The sequence below is a fragment of the Ixodes scapularis genome, unplaced genomic scaffold (genome assembly GCF_016920785.2).
Source record: "Ixodes scapularis isolate PalLabHiFi unplaced genomic scaffold, ASM1692078v2 PGA_scaffold1__304_contigs__length_218370807, whole genome shotgun sequence".
Classification (NCBI taxonomy): Eukaryota; Metazoa; Arthropoda; class Arachnida; order Ixodida; family Ixodidae; genus Ixodes; species Ixodes scapularis.
This window is the reverse complement of record NW_024609846.1, coordinates 2,708,446-2,724,235: the sequence shown is the minus strand read 5'-3', so window position 1 is coordinate 2,724,235 and position 15,790 is coordinate 2,708,446. Positions and strand designations below refer to the sequence as shown.

The following is a 15,790-nucleotide window of genomic DNA, read 5'->3' as shown; positions in this document are numbered from 1 at the left end:
CACCTCCTAGAAGACAAGGCCGTAGCGCTATCCTCGTAACGTCGCAAAGGAAGGCCATTGTGGGCGCGCGTCGAACCGACGAAGCGAGGGCAACGCACGTAGATCGGCCGTACTAGCTGGGCGTTTTTAGCCACACAAGCTTGTTTAAACAGCTAAATTGCGACTGCACGCATAATGTAAGCTCGGAAGCTAATTTTATTACTGGGGCAAAGTATTGCGGCGTCGAATTTTCAACGTTAAAGGGGCGGTGCAACGATTTTAAAATTAAAAGAATTTGCATCTCGTCATTTTACGTTGTTTATCGTGTCCCGGAGGATAGAGAAAACACCTCCTTCATTAAAAATGTCGCGATTCCGCTGCATAATCGCAAAGCAAAAGTCGAGCTTTTTCCCCCACCTGCAGTCCCAAGTGGCAGCCGAAGGAACTACGGTGAGAAGATTACGTGACCTCGCTCGGCTCTGAGCTGCAGCATAACGCCCGCTAATGTCAGCGGAGAGAGGGAGAGGAAGCGTCCTCCGAGAGAGCACACGGAAAGCTACACGGCACTCCGAATGACGTCACTAGGAGGGGGACCAGGTGTGACCCTGAAGGCTGGGAGTGAGTTGAGGGGTGCCCGAAATGCCAGTCTTTATCTTTTTTTTACGCAACAACTAGGACACGCAGGCGAAATCGGTTTTCTGTTCTTTACTTCAGAAGTGTCAGGGGGCAACTTCTAGAAATCTTTGACCGAAGTCCGAAAATCGTTGCACCCCCGCTTTAAATGGAAGAATGCTGTACTTGTTTAACATTGTCACAAGATATGTTGAGGTCATTTGTAAGCAGCAATATTGCGAGTGATGTAATTATTCTTTGAAAATGAATAATTTTTTGAAAAGTAATTATCATGAATTGAGGAGATGCAGTGACTGAGAATTAATCACATCCATACGTGAAATTAAAACGTGAAAAGCTACAACTGAAGGCTAGTGGTCTAAATCCTTAAAACTCAAACCGTTTTTTTCTTCTGCGTAAATGCAAAACGTACAGCTCCAAATGCTTGTCAATAAAATGTTTAAAGAAGCAGTGAATCTTTTTCTGATAAAGACTGCGTGATAATTGTCAGCTAGAATATTACTCAAATTATATCATTTATATTCTAGTAAGTTATTAGGTAAGTGGCTTCATTACACTGCGACAAAAGCTTTAATAGGAGAAGGCTTGTGTGCTTCATCACATGCTCCCGACAAATTGTGAAGATTTGTAACAAGCCAGTAATGTTGCCATAAGTACTGATTTGAAACTAGCCTGGTGCACCATATTTATTGCTTCTGCCTGCTTCAATATATTAGTCGCATTACATCAAAATATCCGTGCTTGGCAGGAATGACAAAGCTATAATCCAGCTTTTCAGACCAATTGCAGTGTTTTTTGAAAACTAAAAAGAAACCTCTCCAGGTACAAAAAATAGTACTCCAATCCAATCTCACCTGACAAGCCTACAAACTTCAACAAACTGAATCTGGACAGCATCACAATCTCATAAGCACGTTTTCAGTTTAAATATAAGTAGCTGGAGGATCATTGTGCCTCTGACTTGCATTCAGCACTGTAAAAGGGGATTGTAAATACTGCATTTCTCACCTGTGAGATTTGAGGAAAAAAAATTCACGTCTATGTAATGGTCCTCAAATAGCCGCGCATGTGTATTTCACATGCCGTTTTGTAGCTCTCCCAACAATGTGACACGTACCCCTCGAACTGCATGTCGACTTCAATGCTGTATCATCCCCAAAATATTCGAGAAACAGCCCACATAACGCAAGATACTGTGGCATAAATCTGCAGCACATATTATTTAGGTGCAGTCCTATAGACTGTATTCGTTGTGTACAATAGAGGGCTTGACTTATTTGGTTGGTTGACTACAGGATAAACAATTATAATGTTCATATCACAATTGGTCATCAACAAAATATTACTAGCGAAATGACACACCAAGTGCCTGCAATGCTTAATCCGGTAAACGTATCGCTGAGTGGCATTTGAATTGAAATACTTGTGGCGAGCTTGCGCAGGTCCAGTCGTGGTTGATTTGGAGCTAAAAGTTTCCGCTTTCCTTTTCTTTGCCTTGCCGTCCGCATCAAATATCTTGTCATTTAATCTGCGGCACATATTCTTCAACATAATGTTTGTGCTGCACCATAAGATGTGATTAAGCAGCTTCTCCCTCATTTGTTCATCCTCACAGTTGTTGAAGTCCGAGCATTCGTCGTTGGCTTGGTGCTGAGGTCACGTGACGTCGATTTCCCTGCTAAATATAGTGAAGAAACTTAACCCGTTAAATTCAGCTGGGAGATTTTCATTATATTTAGAGAGAAATGTAGTGGGGAAATTTAACACGAGGAGGAGAGGAGGAAAGGAGAAGGATGAGGGAAGGAGGAGAAGCAGGTGAGGAGGAGTGAAGAAGAGGAGGAGGGGAAGAATACGGAGGAGGGGAAGGGCATACCTTTCACTCTCCCCCCTCCCCTCTTCCTCAAGAGCAGCGCTCTAATCTTGCATTACAGAGAATTGCAAAAGTCCTCCAATTTTGAAACACTCTGCAACGTCCAATGTTTGGGAAAAACTTGTGGTTGCCAAAACGAGCTATAGATAGTGGCCTTCGACAGCAATTACACGCGCAACGCGTGCTCTGTGTGGACAGGCTCTCAGCTGCCGGCCGTATTGTTGTCCTCGAGACAAGCTGTTTGACGTCAGCAAACGCTATGCTGTCAGCGGGAGTAGGGTGCCTTCATGTGCGCTTTGCTTAGGGTGGAGACATCTGACCATTTTGTTCCCACTTTTACATTTGTTTTTTGTTCAGACGTGCGTGAAAGAGCGTGTCCCTGCACGCGTCTGTGGCGCTGACTGTGGTATGGCAACATTTTGTTTTCGTAGATTTCTTTGTATTTTCCCCGTGAGCGCGTGCTGTCGGCATCGGGTACTACAAAGGGTGGCATCACTATAAACAGAAGGTCATTGAGGCACCCTAAGCGGGAGTTGAGCACAAAAAACACACGACGCGTGCCACCAGACATATTTTCCGTCTCACAAGCTTCGTGCAGTGCTCGTAGAGTGTACTAGAAGGTACGAGTGGGACGAGCTATAGGCTCCACTCATGCTTTCAGTTGCACCTCAAAATGTGGAAAGCCATCAGGTGGAACCAAGCCATGTTGATCACAGCGCCACCTTCGCTGCGTTCGAGCAACGACACGGGTCAAAATCATATGGGCAATATAGTCCCCCTATATTGTATTTTTCATGATTTTGACGGCAGAGGCAACGTCAAAGCACCACGACAAGAGGACGCCACGACGTCACCGTCGACGCCGTTACGCGACGCCAAGATGCTGTCATAAGGCCGTCGTGAAATCGCGTCGCGTCGAGGACGACGCCGTTTGGCGACATCAAGTCGCCGTTGGAGCGCGGTCGTGACATCGCGCCGCGTTAAGGACGACGTGGTTACGCGAACATCAAGCCGCCGTTTTAACGCGGTCATGACTCGCGCGTTACATCGAGGACGACATGGACGTGGCCGTCGATGCCGACGTTGACGTCGACGCCCCACGCAACGCCAAACATCGCTATGACATCACGTTAACGTCGGCCTGACATCATCGTGAACGTCATGACGAAGCCTTGAGGCGTGTAACGTCGTCGCCTTCACCAGCATCAACGTCGACGCGCAGTCACGACGAAGACTTGACGTCGCGCAACGCCGTCGACGATGACGTCGACGTCGTGGAGCTGTCGGGACGTCTTCGTGACGTCGAGCTGCGTCATGTCGACAACGACGTCAAGGAACTGACACCAAGTGTCCTTGTGACGTTGCATTGACAAGGATGCCGTCATCTGGACGTCCCGTGACGTTGTCGTCGTCGTCATCAACGTCAACGCAATATGACGTCAGAACGCAGTCTTGATGTTGTCTAACGCACGACGTTGACGTCAAGGCGTCGTCCTGATGTTGCATGGCGTTGTGACGTCGCGGTGACTTTATGTACGTGACGTCTGACGTCTAGGTTATATAAAAAATATAGTCCGGCGTTTTATCGTTTCTATGACCTTCACCAGTGCGCCGGCCGAGCTTGGCGCTGGAACGAAATGCGTTTTTCATAAAAAGCGGCTAATCCGACCCACTTCGCTTGTGGTCTCACTCGTTCTTTCTAGTACACTCTAGTGCTGGAAAAGGCAGTGGCGAGAGCCCATGGCTTTCGAAAATGCCTTCCTTGCTCAAACGCTCGTGCAAGCATTCATCTTATGACGTTCTAGGAAGCTTGTCAACTGATTTTGATCTATTAGCGGCGAGATGTTTTGGTGGCGCCCTCCTATGGTTGCGTCTCGTGACGTCATTACCTTAAAAACAGCAGGTTCGACGGTGTTTATAATTAACATGGATAAAACTTGAGATCATTGCGCTCTAAAACCAACACCGCCAACACCGTCAAATTGAAGTTCTTACATTACTTTTATTTCTGTCGATGAGAAAACCTTTGCTGACGTCAAAGTCAGCATTCGGTCAATCGTGGGAGGCCGACGACCACGACGCTTTTGATCGCGTACGTTGCAAATACCAATTGGCTATACTCCTTTCACTTTTAAAGGACACACGCAAAGGAAAAAATCATTTTTTCTTTTAAACAGCTTAGATGGAAAAAGGATGTCATAAAACGATTTTACAACGAAGAAAAAATTTTAGAGTTATATGTACGGTGTATACGAATTTGTAGTTGGCGCCCGCGGGCGGCGCGGAAAAGTGGCCCTTATTTATCACGTGACTGGCCCTTATTTATCACGTGCTGCTTGCGCTCTTTCGGAAGCTTTCTATGGCCTCTAGAAGTAACTTATTCATTATTGTTTGAAGTATAACGAAAAGCTAAGATGAATAAGTAACTTTTAGAGCCCAAAGGAAACTCCTGAAAAAACGCGAGCAGACACGATAGACCTGTGCACCGGTCAGATGACGGCGGCGGCGCCCCGAGGCAGACGAACTCGTGCGGCAGCGGTGACGGCGGCGTGAAGAAACGCGTTGAAGCGGCGTCGCACAACGTTCAGCGTGCGGCAGCGGCGTGACTTTACGGCGGCGGCGCGCGGGCCTACCACGTGACCAGCGGCGGCTCCCGCGGGCGCCAACTACAAATTCGTTTTGCGCCGTAAATATAAACCTTTCGAAAAAAGGGCTTCTGGCCAGTTCTATTTTGAGTGTTTGTGCGTATTGCGCGTGATTTGTTCGCTTTCCGAAGCGACGAACATGCGCGTACTGGGCCGAGGAGATCGCACGCTGGGCTGCGGAGTGGTAAATATTGGACTGGTCTATAGCTCTAAATTTTTCGTCTTCGTTGTAAATTTGCTTTATAATATTCTTTTCCCATCTAGCCCGTTAAAAAAAAGCTTTTTTTCCTTTGCACGTGTCCTTTAAGCTGAGACTAGGTCGCCCTCAGCGCGAGCTTTCTGCCCTTGGTAACACAAGCGTGAACGCGCAGGCACGCGCAACCAAAATGCTACAAAAGCCAGCAACGCCAGCGACGCCAATGGACCTTTTCCACATACCGACGGCACCAGGCGGTGGCTGCACGAACTAAAAATCGAGGAAGTGACCTACCTGCGCTACCAATCGATACTGGGAGCTACGCTACCAGTTTCTTCGCTCTCTGAGCAGCGGCGCGTGCCCAACGCGACTTTAAAGATGGGCATCCGTGGCGTCCACCCAAACGTTGTGTTTTTCTTTCTGTCCACTTTCTTTTTTTGTGTAACACAATTATATATATCCTGCAATTACGTGCTCTACTCGCTTATAAACAGCCTCCTTCCGAATTTCCTCGATTCTTCATTCCAACTTCCGCCGCTTGGCATCGGGCGCTCGCGAGTGCGCAGAACGCTTCTCGGAAAAGGTCCATTCACCGCGCCTCTCGACAAGAAACATTTTTTCACGTCGCAACACAAGATATTTTTTCACGTAGTTGCGCCATGGCCTTCCTTCCCTGACATTGTGAAGTAACGACTCGGACCGATACGGCCTTCTCTTTTAGAAGGTGTCGCCCAACTTGTCTCCCCTCGCAGCGTAGGAGAGCGGAGCGTTAAAAAGATTATCCCCCCCCCCCCCCCCGCAAAAAACGTAGGTTAATTGTACCATTTCGTCGTTTACCCTGAGACTGGGGGTTTTTTTTTGTAGAGCAGAAGAAACAGAAAAAACAGACAGGTCTCAAACTCAGCTACCACTCAGACCTGTCTGTTTTTTCTGTTTCTTCTGCTCTTCAAAAAAAAAAAAAAAAAAACCCCAGTCTCAGGGTAAACGACGAAATGGTTGACTTCCACCAGCTAGCCTGTACTTTGACTCTTTTCTCGTTAATTGTACGTCGGCTTTTAAAGGGATGCTGAACCCAGATTTGGATTTCGCAAAAGGAGGCCGCAGATACGTTGAGCGGGACGCCTACGAACTCCAAAACATAACTCATACATCGATTTCTCAAACGGATGACCGTATTATTGGAAAAGAAGGGCGCGATGAAGTGAGGACTATGACGTCACGATCATCCTTGAGCAGTTGAGAATGATCGGAAGTGGTCTCGCTTCTCTCCTTTTTGCTTCGTTCTACCAGCTGGAAGGTACGAAGCGAGGAGGGGAGGGGATGAGTATCGCCACATGTCTCGTCGGCCTCGTCGGCCGTGTGTAATCGCGCACTTCTTTTTAAAAATGTGGCCATCCGTTAGAGTTGTGGTTGTATGAGTGATGTTGGGGTTTCGCAGCGTCCCGCCTATCGCTCCAGCCTTGTTTTGTGAGCTCTAAATTTCGGTTCAATATCTCTTTAATGGGATTGTTAATATTTAATATAAATTTGGTATCACTAACTCTTCGGCTTTTTATTTCGATGTAAAAAACAAGAAAAAAGCTTTTCCCAAGAATGCTTTGTTTTTTGGAAAACATCAGCCGGGATGGATTCGCCGGACCTCTGTTTTGCTGCAGGTCGCTTTCCAGTTTGTCAGTTTCCGGAAGCTCCGGCAGCCAGAATATGGGACGCTGCGACGACAGTGACACTCGCGTTCGCTCGTTCTTTCCTTCAGCATTTGCACGACCAACCGCCAGGATCGCGACATTCAACAGCATGACATAATGAGCCCCGATGAGAGAGAGTGTTCATCTCAAACCCTGGGGAGCGTTTGCAATTTAATGGCGGACGCCCCCTGAGGAGATTGGTCGCCAGTGCGCATGCACTGCGTTTTTGTGTGGCGAGAAGAAAACCAGGTAGAAAGGCGGAGACGTCTGCAAACGATCAGCGCTTGCGGAACCTCCTCGCAGATATAGTGCAAACGTGGCCGATAAACCATGTGACCCCAATCAAGCAGTTGCAAACTGTAATACAGGTTCTCCGGCTACTGTTACTGTAATACAGATACTCCGGCTTCTGTGACGTCATTTGTTAACACTTCGTGACCACTTTTAATGTATGGGCGGCATACGACTCCAAACGCACCAGTTGGAGACGCGCTGCAAGCACCATATTTATAATCGACCTCCGTAATATTCTTGACATTCCATTATGATAATGAATTCATATTTCAGTAACCTCAAAATTAGTGTCACGATGCGTGGTGTTAGGTCTGAGGGGCACGGCGGCTATCACTGTACCCGAAGCCAGTTAGGCTGAAATCGTTCAAGTGTTGAATGTAAAAGAACCATTTGTGTAACTAGACGTCTTAAAATTTTGCTAATATTGTCCCATTACTCTTCTTGAAGAAGAGGAAGTGAATATGTACAGGCACTCGTTCTAACCACTCTGAGAATTGTAATTCAAAATCCTTATCCGATGACCTTCAACTCGCCTTCTGAATGGTGTAACGGGGAGTTAGACGACCTCATCTTACCGGCTCAAAGATCGACATTCAGTCGTGGCTTCTGATTTACTGCTTCGAAGATCGTGACTGCGGCCCCGTTCATCACCGCCATTACTGTACATCGACCATTCAGTCAGCAGTTGGTGCCCATGCTCATCCGAGCCTTTCGGCGACCTTCTGCGACTCAACATCGACCCTGAACCAACCAGCGAACATCCACGAACGCGCCTTGCCGGTAACCGATCATCAGTGCTTTGAGAAGTTCCATTTTCTCGGTGACCGTGCCAAGCTGCTCTTGATATACTGTTTAGCTGGTGTAGCCTACCTAGGTGTGCTTACAGTACTCACATTATTTCTACCTATTTTAATATCATTTAATTCGACGATTATGTCCCTCGTTTGCGACGCTTGCCAAAAAGGCATTTTGCCAGATGGTCGACTGATGACATGCTCAGTTTGCGAGCATAACTATCATCTGGGGAAAATGTGCTCAGGCATTGCCGAGTCCACGTTTACTGCCATGAGCCCCGACAAAAAAGAAAAATGGAGATGTAAAGTTTGCCGTTCTAAGAACAATCGTGCTGATCTAGATGGGGTAGATGCTAGCTCTGACTCGATTTCGTCCTGCGATTCCACGACACTCGCGGCGCAAATCCTAACCATCAACGAAAAGCTAGATTCATTACTTTCTCTGAAGGCTAGTGTAAATTTACTTCTCGAGCTTCCTGCAAAGGTGAATGAGCTTTTGCTCCTCAAGCCTACCATAGATCTCATGAGAGTGACGGTGGAGGAGGTCCAAACATCCATTTCTTTCCTTGGAACGAAATACGATAGCCTCCTCGCCACGGTGTCTGCTCATGCGACCGACATGAACGAGCTGCGTACGGAAGTAGCTTCTCTGAAGGACACGGTTTGCGAACAGGCACATACTATCCAAAGCCTCCAGACCGAGCTGAACGACGCTGACCAACGCGGTCGCCAACATATTATGGAAATTCATGGAATGACCGTCAAACCCGACGAGGCGCTCCCTTCCATCTTAGCGGGGCTGGCAGACAAGCTAGGAATTCCGGGACATCAACCAGCTGATGTCGTCTCGGTCTTCAGGCTACCAGGCAAACGAGCTATAAAACCACCTATTTTGGTCAAGTTTACATCTGTAGCCACTAAAGACAAATGGATGCAAGCTCGTAGTAAGCTCAGGCAATTGTCTCGTGACAATCCACCCGAAAGACTGTATTTCAACGACAGCTTAACTCAGACCAACAGAGAACTTTTCTGGCAAGCACGTGCTCTTGGAAAAGAACGCGGTTACAAATTTGTGTGGGTCAAAAATGCTCGAATTTTTGCCAGAAAAGATGAGGGCGTTTCTCCGGTACGGATTCAACAGAGAAGTGACCTGGACCTAATGACATAACCAACATGGCTAGTTTTTTACAGTACGCCGATTTTATCACGTTTAACAGTTCGTTCTCCTCTTCTTCAACCGACTCTTTCATGGTCTTACACATAAACATTCGCAGTATTCGAAAATACTGGGATGAATTTAAGACAGTTATTGATCAAATGAGGGACCAAATTGATGCAATTGTGCTAACAGAAATTAATGTCAGTGCCGACCATCTGTCACAGTTTACGATTTTAGGATTTCAAAATTTCTTTTATACACGGCCAATTACTCGAGGAGGAGGAATCGGCGTATTTATAAGGAACTCATGGTCAACAACTCAAACTGATGTCAAATTTCAACACTCAGAGAGCTTGATGCTAAAGGTTTCTAATTCTAACTATACGGTTTGCTTGCTTGCACTTTACAGACCTCCTTCGTCTAACTGCTCTGGCTTTTTAGAGGAGCTGAGGGAAAATTTGGAAGAATTGTCTACTGAAGCACATTTATATTTGGTGGGAGATATCAACATTGACACCCTCAAAACTTCAAAAAAATGTGTTTGTGATTATTTATCACTACTTGCAGAGCATGGAATCATACCTACCGTTCAGAGTGCGACCCGTGAAGAAGTATTAAATGAAAATATTGTATCATCCTGCCTAGATCATATAAACGTCCGAGCTTCAGATGCTTCCATTCACTCCGCTGTCATTTTACAAAAGCTTGCAGATCATTTTTTTGTCGCATGTAAATGTGTTTTTCCCTCCAAAAAAGGTTATAATTTCGAGAGCCCGTGCCGTTTAGAGCGGGTTGACTTAAACACTTTTGATCGACTAATTAAAGAATATGATTGGAATGAATTTCTATCCTCGGTTAACAGCACAAACTTGTACACAGTGTTTGTGGACATCATTAGAAATTTTCGGGAGTTATCGATGACCGTTATATATGTTAAAAAACGTAAACCCTCACTGCCTTGGCTTACTTCAGATATTATTAACAGTATAACGCAGAAAGAACAATTGTGGAAGAAGTTTCGGCGCTCTCCCAACAATGCCAATCTCAAAATAGAATGTAAAATACAAAGAAATAGGGTGAATGCCCTTATTCGATCAGCAAAAAGAAAATATTATGCTAAAAGGATTGCAAACGCACGTGCTGACTCCAGAAAAACTTGGTCAGTTGTCAATGAGCTTCGTGGACATGAAAAAAAGGACTCGACTGAGACATTGCAAAAACATTTCGGGTCGGACTTGACCTCTACTGTTAATGCCTTTAATGTGTTCTTCGCGAATTCAGTCGCACTCTCGGTAGACAGTGATGAGGATCCTGCAGACGGCACTTCATCTATCTCTGATTCCGCTTTTCTTCCACCTCTCTCAGAGCCAGAACTGCGGTCATACCTATTTGCCTTCAAACGCTTTAGGTCGGCCGGTGTCGATGGAATAACAGTGCGTGACTTATGCCGAAATTATGACTCTTTGAAGAATGTTCTCCTTGTAATGATAAATAACTTTCTCGAAACTGGAGAAGTTCCAAACGACTTAAAGCAGGCCATGGTTATTCCACTCTTTAAGGGTGGAGTACCAAACCATGTTTCATCATACAGGCCTATCTCTATATTGTCCTGCATCTCACAAATATTGGAGAAACATATATTTATTGCTATGTCTGGGTTTCTTGAGAAATACAGTATAATTTCGCCACATCAATACGGTTTCGTCACTGGTCGTGGTACCATTAATCTTCTTGAAGAATTTTCGGACATTCTACACTCTTCCTTTGACAATAACATGTTTGTGTGCGCACTCTTTATAGACGTTGCCAAGGCGTTCGATTCCGTAAACCATAACATCCTCTTAGACAAGCTTTACAGAGTGGGCTTTCGTGGCCCATTTCATACATTGTTAAAAAGTTTTCTAATAAATCGTACCCAAGTTGTTTCAGTTGGTAACGTACACAGCTCCCTCGCTTTCCTAACTTCCGGAGTTCCACAAGGCTCTATTTTGTCTCCATTATTTTTTAATATCTACGTAAATGATATTTCAACGTCAATCACAACTTCTAAAGTATTTCAATATGCCGATGACACCCTTATACTTTCTCGACATCTAGTGTACGAGCGCGCAATTGAAATGCTTCAGATCGATGTCGCTAAAATAATGGACTGGTTTTTTGCCAACAAGCTTCGTGTAAACGCTTCAAAAACGAAGCTGGTGTGCTTTCATAGCCCTTTAAAAAATGTAAGCTTGACTTCTCAGCTATTTCTCCACAACACCAATTGCTCATGCTCTAACTGTACACCAGTTGAATATGTTAGCTCCGTAAAGTATTTAGGTCTTCACTTCGACAGTGATCTCTCATGGAACTCTCACATGTCATATATATGCCAACGATTAAGAACTGTCTCATGTCTGCTTTACAATATCAAATCGTTTCTACCTTTGTCAATTAGAAAGAGCATTATGCACGCGTTAGCCTATAGTACACTAAGGTATGGCATAAGCATATTTTTTAACTGTCCCCTCTTTTGGCACTCAAGAATTGATCGTGCGTTAAAGGGAATTCTGAAGAGTGTAGCATACAACACACACATGTCATCTAGTACGAGCTTGTTTGCTTCACTTAAGCTACCGTGTTTTCATTCACTCTTTCTTCAAACAGTAATTTGGCGACACTTCTGGGATAGTGAGTTTAAGGTCTCGGCCAGTCCATCTCGCGAGCTTAGATCTGTTCTGCGTTTTCAATCTCCTCGAGTGAGGACTCACTATGGCGAAAGCATGCGTTCCTTTTATGTGCCAAAAGTTTTTAACGACGTTCCAGCTGCTCTGCTTGCCATTACCTCAAACAAAATGCTGAAGACCTCTCTGAGAAACATGTTTGCCGATGTGGCTAGATAGTGACTTTTTCCCATGTTATTTTCCTTTTCTTTTGTAGTATGGTGCTGTACGTGCTTTTGTGGTAATCGCTGGACATGTCAAATGACGACTACATTTATTGCGTGATGTTTTTTTGTCTTCGACCCGTTGACTGAATGATTTTCTTTCTAGTAATAAGTGTTTTTTTTTTCTCTTACTAACATATGAAATATTTGAGAGAAAGACTCATGAATTCAAGGACTGTGTCTTCGAATGTACTCTTACAGTGTTTAAAAATACTCATGCCTGAGTGTTTTTTTGTTTTTTTTTTACTTTTATGACTTTAATGATTGTAATTGGCACAGTGATCAAGACAACGTTTGCTATAGTTTCATCTTCACAGCTTTACCGAAGTCACTGACACAAGCATTCCGACTACATCCTGTCAAGTGAATCATCTGTATGTTATTTGCTTTTTTTTTTTCCTGCACGTGATGTTATTCCGTGCGAACTTCCTTTTTTGTACTTTCCAGTGAAGGGTCTGGTCCCACAAGTCCCTGATGGCTTTGATCGGACCCGATACTCAACTGGCTATACTTGCACTACTGAATAAATTTTATTATTATTATTATTATTTACAGCGTCTGCAAATCCAAATCCCTGCTGGGTGAGAACGACATAACACAAAAATATTGCGAATATTTTTTTTAAGGTCTAATTAAATTCCGATCTTCAAGTGCAAATCCTTGGAAGTATAGGGAAATTTGTGTTCGACGCGTAAATCTAAGATTCTACGGAAACATTTTCATCGCAATAAAGCAGACACAGTTTTTTTTGTGTGTGAAAAGTTAAGTTCGAAATTGGCAGGGGTTTCAGGTTTTTTTGCAAGCACATATTCACAGTAGCCACCTTCCCTCAGGAGACTGCTTTGGATTCAATTGGCAGCATTGACTACAAAAAATTGCAAGCAAAAAAAAAAATATATATTGGTGCAATGTTTTTTTGTTTATTTTTTAGAATAATCCAATTTAGGGAAGTAAATAATATTTGACATATGTTCGAATTCGTTATTTACAATTATAAGAAATGAGCATATGGTTCTAATCAGCAACTTAATGAGCGTAATCGAAAACAACTAGATAATTTCATCTTGGAGAGGCTCGGACCGCGTGGAAAGCGTGGTAATGCGTTAAAGTGATCGGTTATGCTACACGCACAAGAAAGAGGAGGATAATAGGACGAAGAAAAATATCGCAGACAGGTCGCAGTTCATTGCATCTTTGGTGCCTTCAAAATGATGGTTCGCGCCTTGTATTTTTGCAAAATTTAATTATGGAGAATATTTCGACGATTTCCATCACCGCTACATCAAAACTAACTGTTTATTTTATTGTATATAAGTATAATTCTGCAAATATATTCTACACGTAATATTTCGAACTACACGTACATAAATAAATATGAGCCTACTCTGTGACCTTTACGGCACCCACTTTACTTTTGTGCGATGCGTAGATTTAGCACGAAGATCTTTGGCAGATGTTAGAGTTAACGCGTTGTACGAATAAACGCAAATATCTTCATTTTACAAAAAAATAAAATAAACTATTGGAATCTATTTATTTATATAAAAATGAGTTTAGAAAACGTTAAGGCTCAAACATATTTCTTTTTTTTTACGTTTTTGACTAAAAATATAACAAACTAGTCAGTTAAAAATTTTGATTTACTCCTTCTCTTTACCACTCGGATCCTTATCCTGTGGTGTCTCTATAGACAGGGCACGATGTCATTAATATAGAAAATTAAAATCACGAAAATACAAAACTCGGAGACCTTTCTAAAGTTTTGTGGGCAGCAATAACGTATGGTATAAGAAAAGTCCACTGGTCAAGCCTCAGAGCGGAATGTAGCTGCGGGATATTCTCTCATTTAAAAATTAACAACAAAACTCAGGTAATGAAGTGAGAGTGACTAAACTTTAGCTGTTTTAATAATTTAATTGTTAAGATGTCTATAAACCGCGAACGCATCACCGTCTTCTCCGTAAGCTAAATGTACGTTGCTTTTTTCTTTTTCAAATTAAAAAAAATGTGTCCATTTTTTGCTTAAACCAACTAAACTTTCCATATCCCTCCAAATTAGCTATTTATAAAAGGAATCAAGCAAAGAAAGCGGACGAATCTCTACCTGAGTAAACTACGCATCACGATCGAAATTGGTATTTTAACTGTTAACGACCTATCTCATTCAATTCCCTAGCGCTGGAGTGGTGAAGCATTCTTGCATATTAAACGTTTCATTACTGCAAGTATGGATGTGGCTTTATTTGTAAACATTCTTTTCGTTATTGGAAAATACATGATAATTTTAAAAGTATGAAAATATAATTTAACACGTTCATACCTTACTGCATGGTAGCAGGTCTGCTAATGGTCGAGTGATTACAGGTTCTTGTGGGTAAAGGTGGAAGCTTTTAAAACAACTTAGTCGACTCAGAAGAAACTTCGTATTCTTGTTTATACTCTTCAAACCGAAACACTTTAAAATAAGGCTGTTTTTAAACATCAGACGTCATGATATTGAATTTCCCGCTAGGTAAATGCAGTAGGCCTTAATAACTGACTTATGCGGCGAGCAGCTCCTATGTACAAGAATAACTCAAGACATCTTCAATTTTCACATTTACTCCGCTTCACACATCAGTATCTAGCTTTAATATTTAAAAAAAATGATTTTTAAAGTCATCGAAGATCTCTTTTCTTTGATTCAGCGAACACATGTTTAAATGTTGGATGCACGAAATACGCCATCAGACAAGACGTTTGCAAGAAGGGGTGACTATAACTGTTGGTAGTTTCCTCTTAATGTAGGCGTCCTGCTTGATGTTGACATCTACATTCTAATAAAGTTTTTTTCTTATAGGTTTGATCACTTTAAACCACGCAGCTGCCTAGCAAATTTTTAATTTTGCTACATTATTTTATTAAAAGCATCTCACTAAACCCATGGATATAAATGACATAATTCTAAATTTGACAGATTTAAGAAAGACACATTTAGACATACTCTCCTTGGCATGAAGCTGGAGCGGAATAAAATGATATACTTGAAAACAATGGTCGTACGCATACAATGAAAGCTTCGAGTTTCTTAACAGGCTACAGAAGGTGCACTGATACTAAAGTCGTGGTTTTAACTTTTAATATTTTTCTTACGAGCTTACAAATATCCAGGCAAGTGATGGGGTTGATGAAGCTTCAGTTTTTACTTAAAACGCAATATTCTCGCGGATAGCAATTTACACTGGGTCTATTGTGAAACACTAATATATATCAAATTTAAAAGTATAAAGTATTTTTTTTCAGTTCATTGAACGGCAAATTACGCCCATGCTTGGTTTAGTCCTCTGCATTCGTACAGCTTTATATTGAACATTATTGTAATCATTGATATAAAATTGAGCTGATATTCGGAAGTAATTTTTAGACTTCTAGGTGCGCAAATTGGAGAAATAGAATTACCATCCTTGTATTTTTTTTCTTTTTTTAGAATATACCGGGTGTTCCATGCCGCCGTCTTTGCCAAAATTCTGATGGGGGACAGGAACTTACAAAGGAAGGGCCTAAAACCCCGTGCCTGGTAGGCGCAATTATTTCTCTTAAAATACCTTCAGCAACAATGCAGGTCTTTTG

At 43.0% G+C, this 15,790-nt stretch overlaps 1 protein-coding gene across 1 annotated transcript; it reads left to right on the top strand.

Moving 5' to 3' along the window:
- The first annotated feature begins 8,235 nt into the window (after nucleotides 1-8,235).
- On the top strand, nucleotides 8,236-15,234 carry LOC115320948. The gene is made up of 2 exons (XM_042290597.1): nucleotides 8,236-9,050; nucleotides 15,138-15,234. The coding sequence occupies exons 1-2, from the start codon at nucleotides 8,236-8,238 to the stop codon at nucleotides 15,232-15,234; spliced, it is 912 nt and encodes a 303-aa protein (XP_042146531.1).
- Nucleotides 15,235-15,790: the final 556 nt, after the last annotated feature.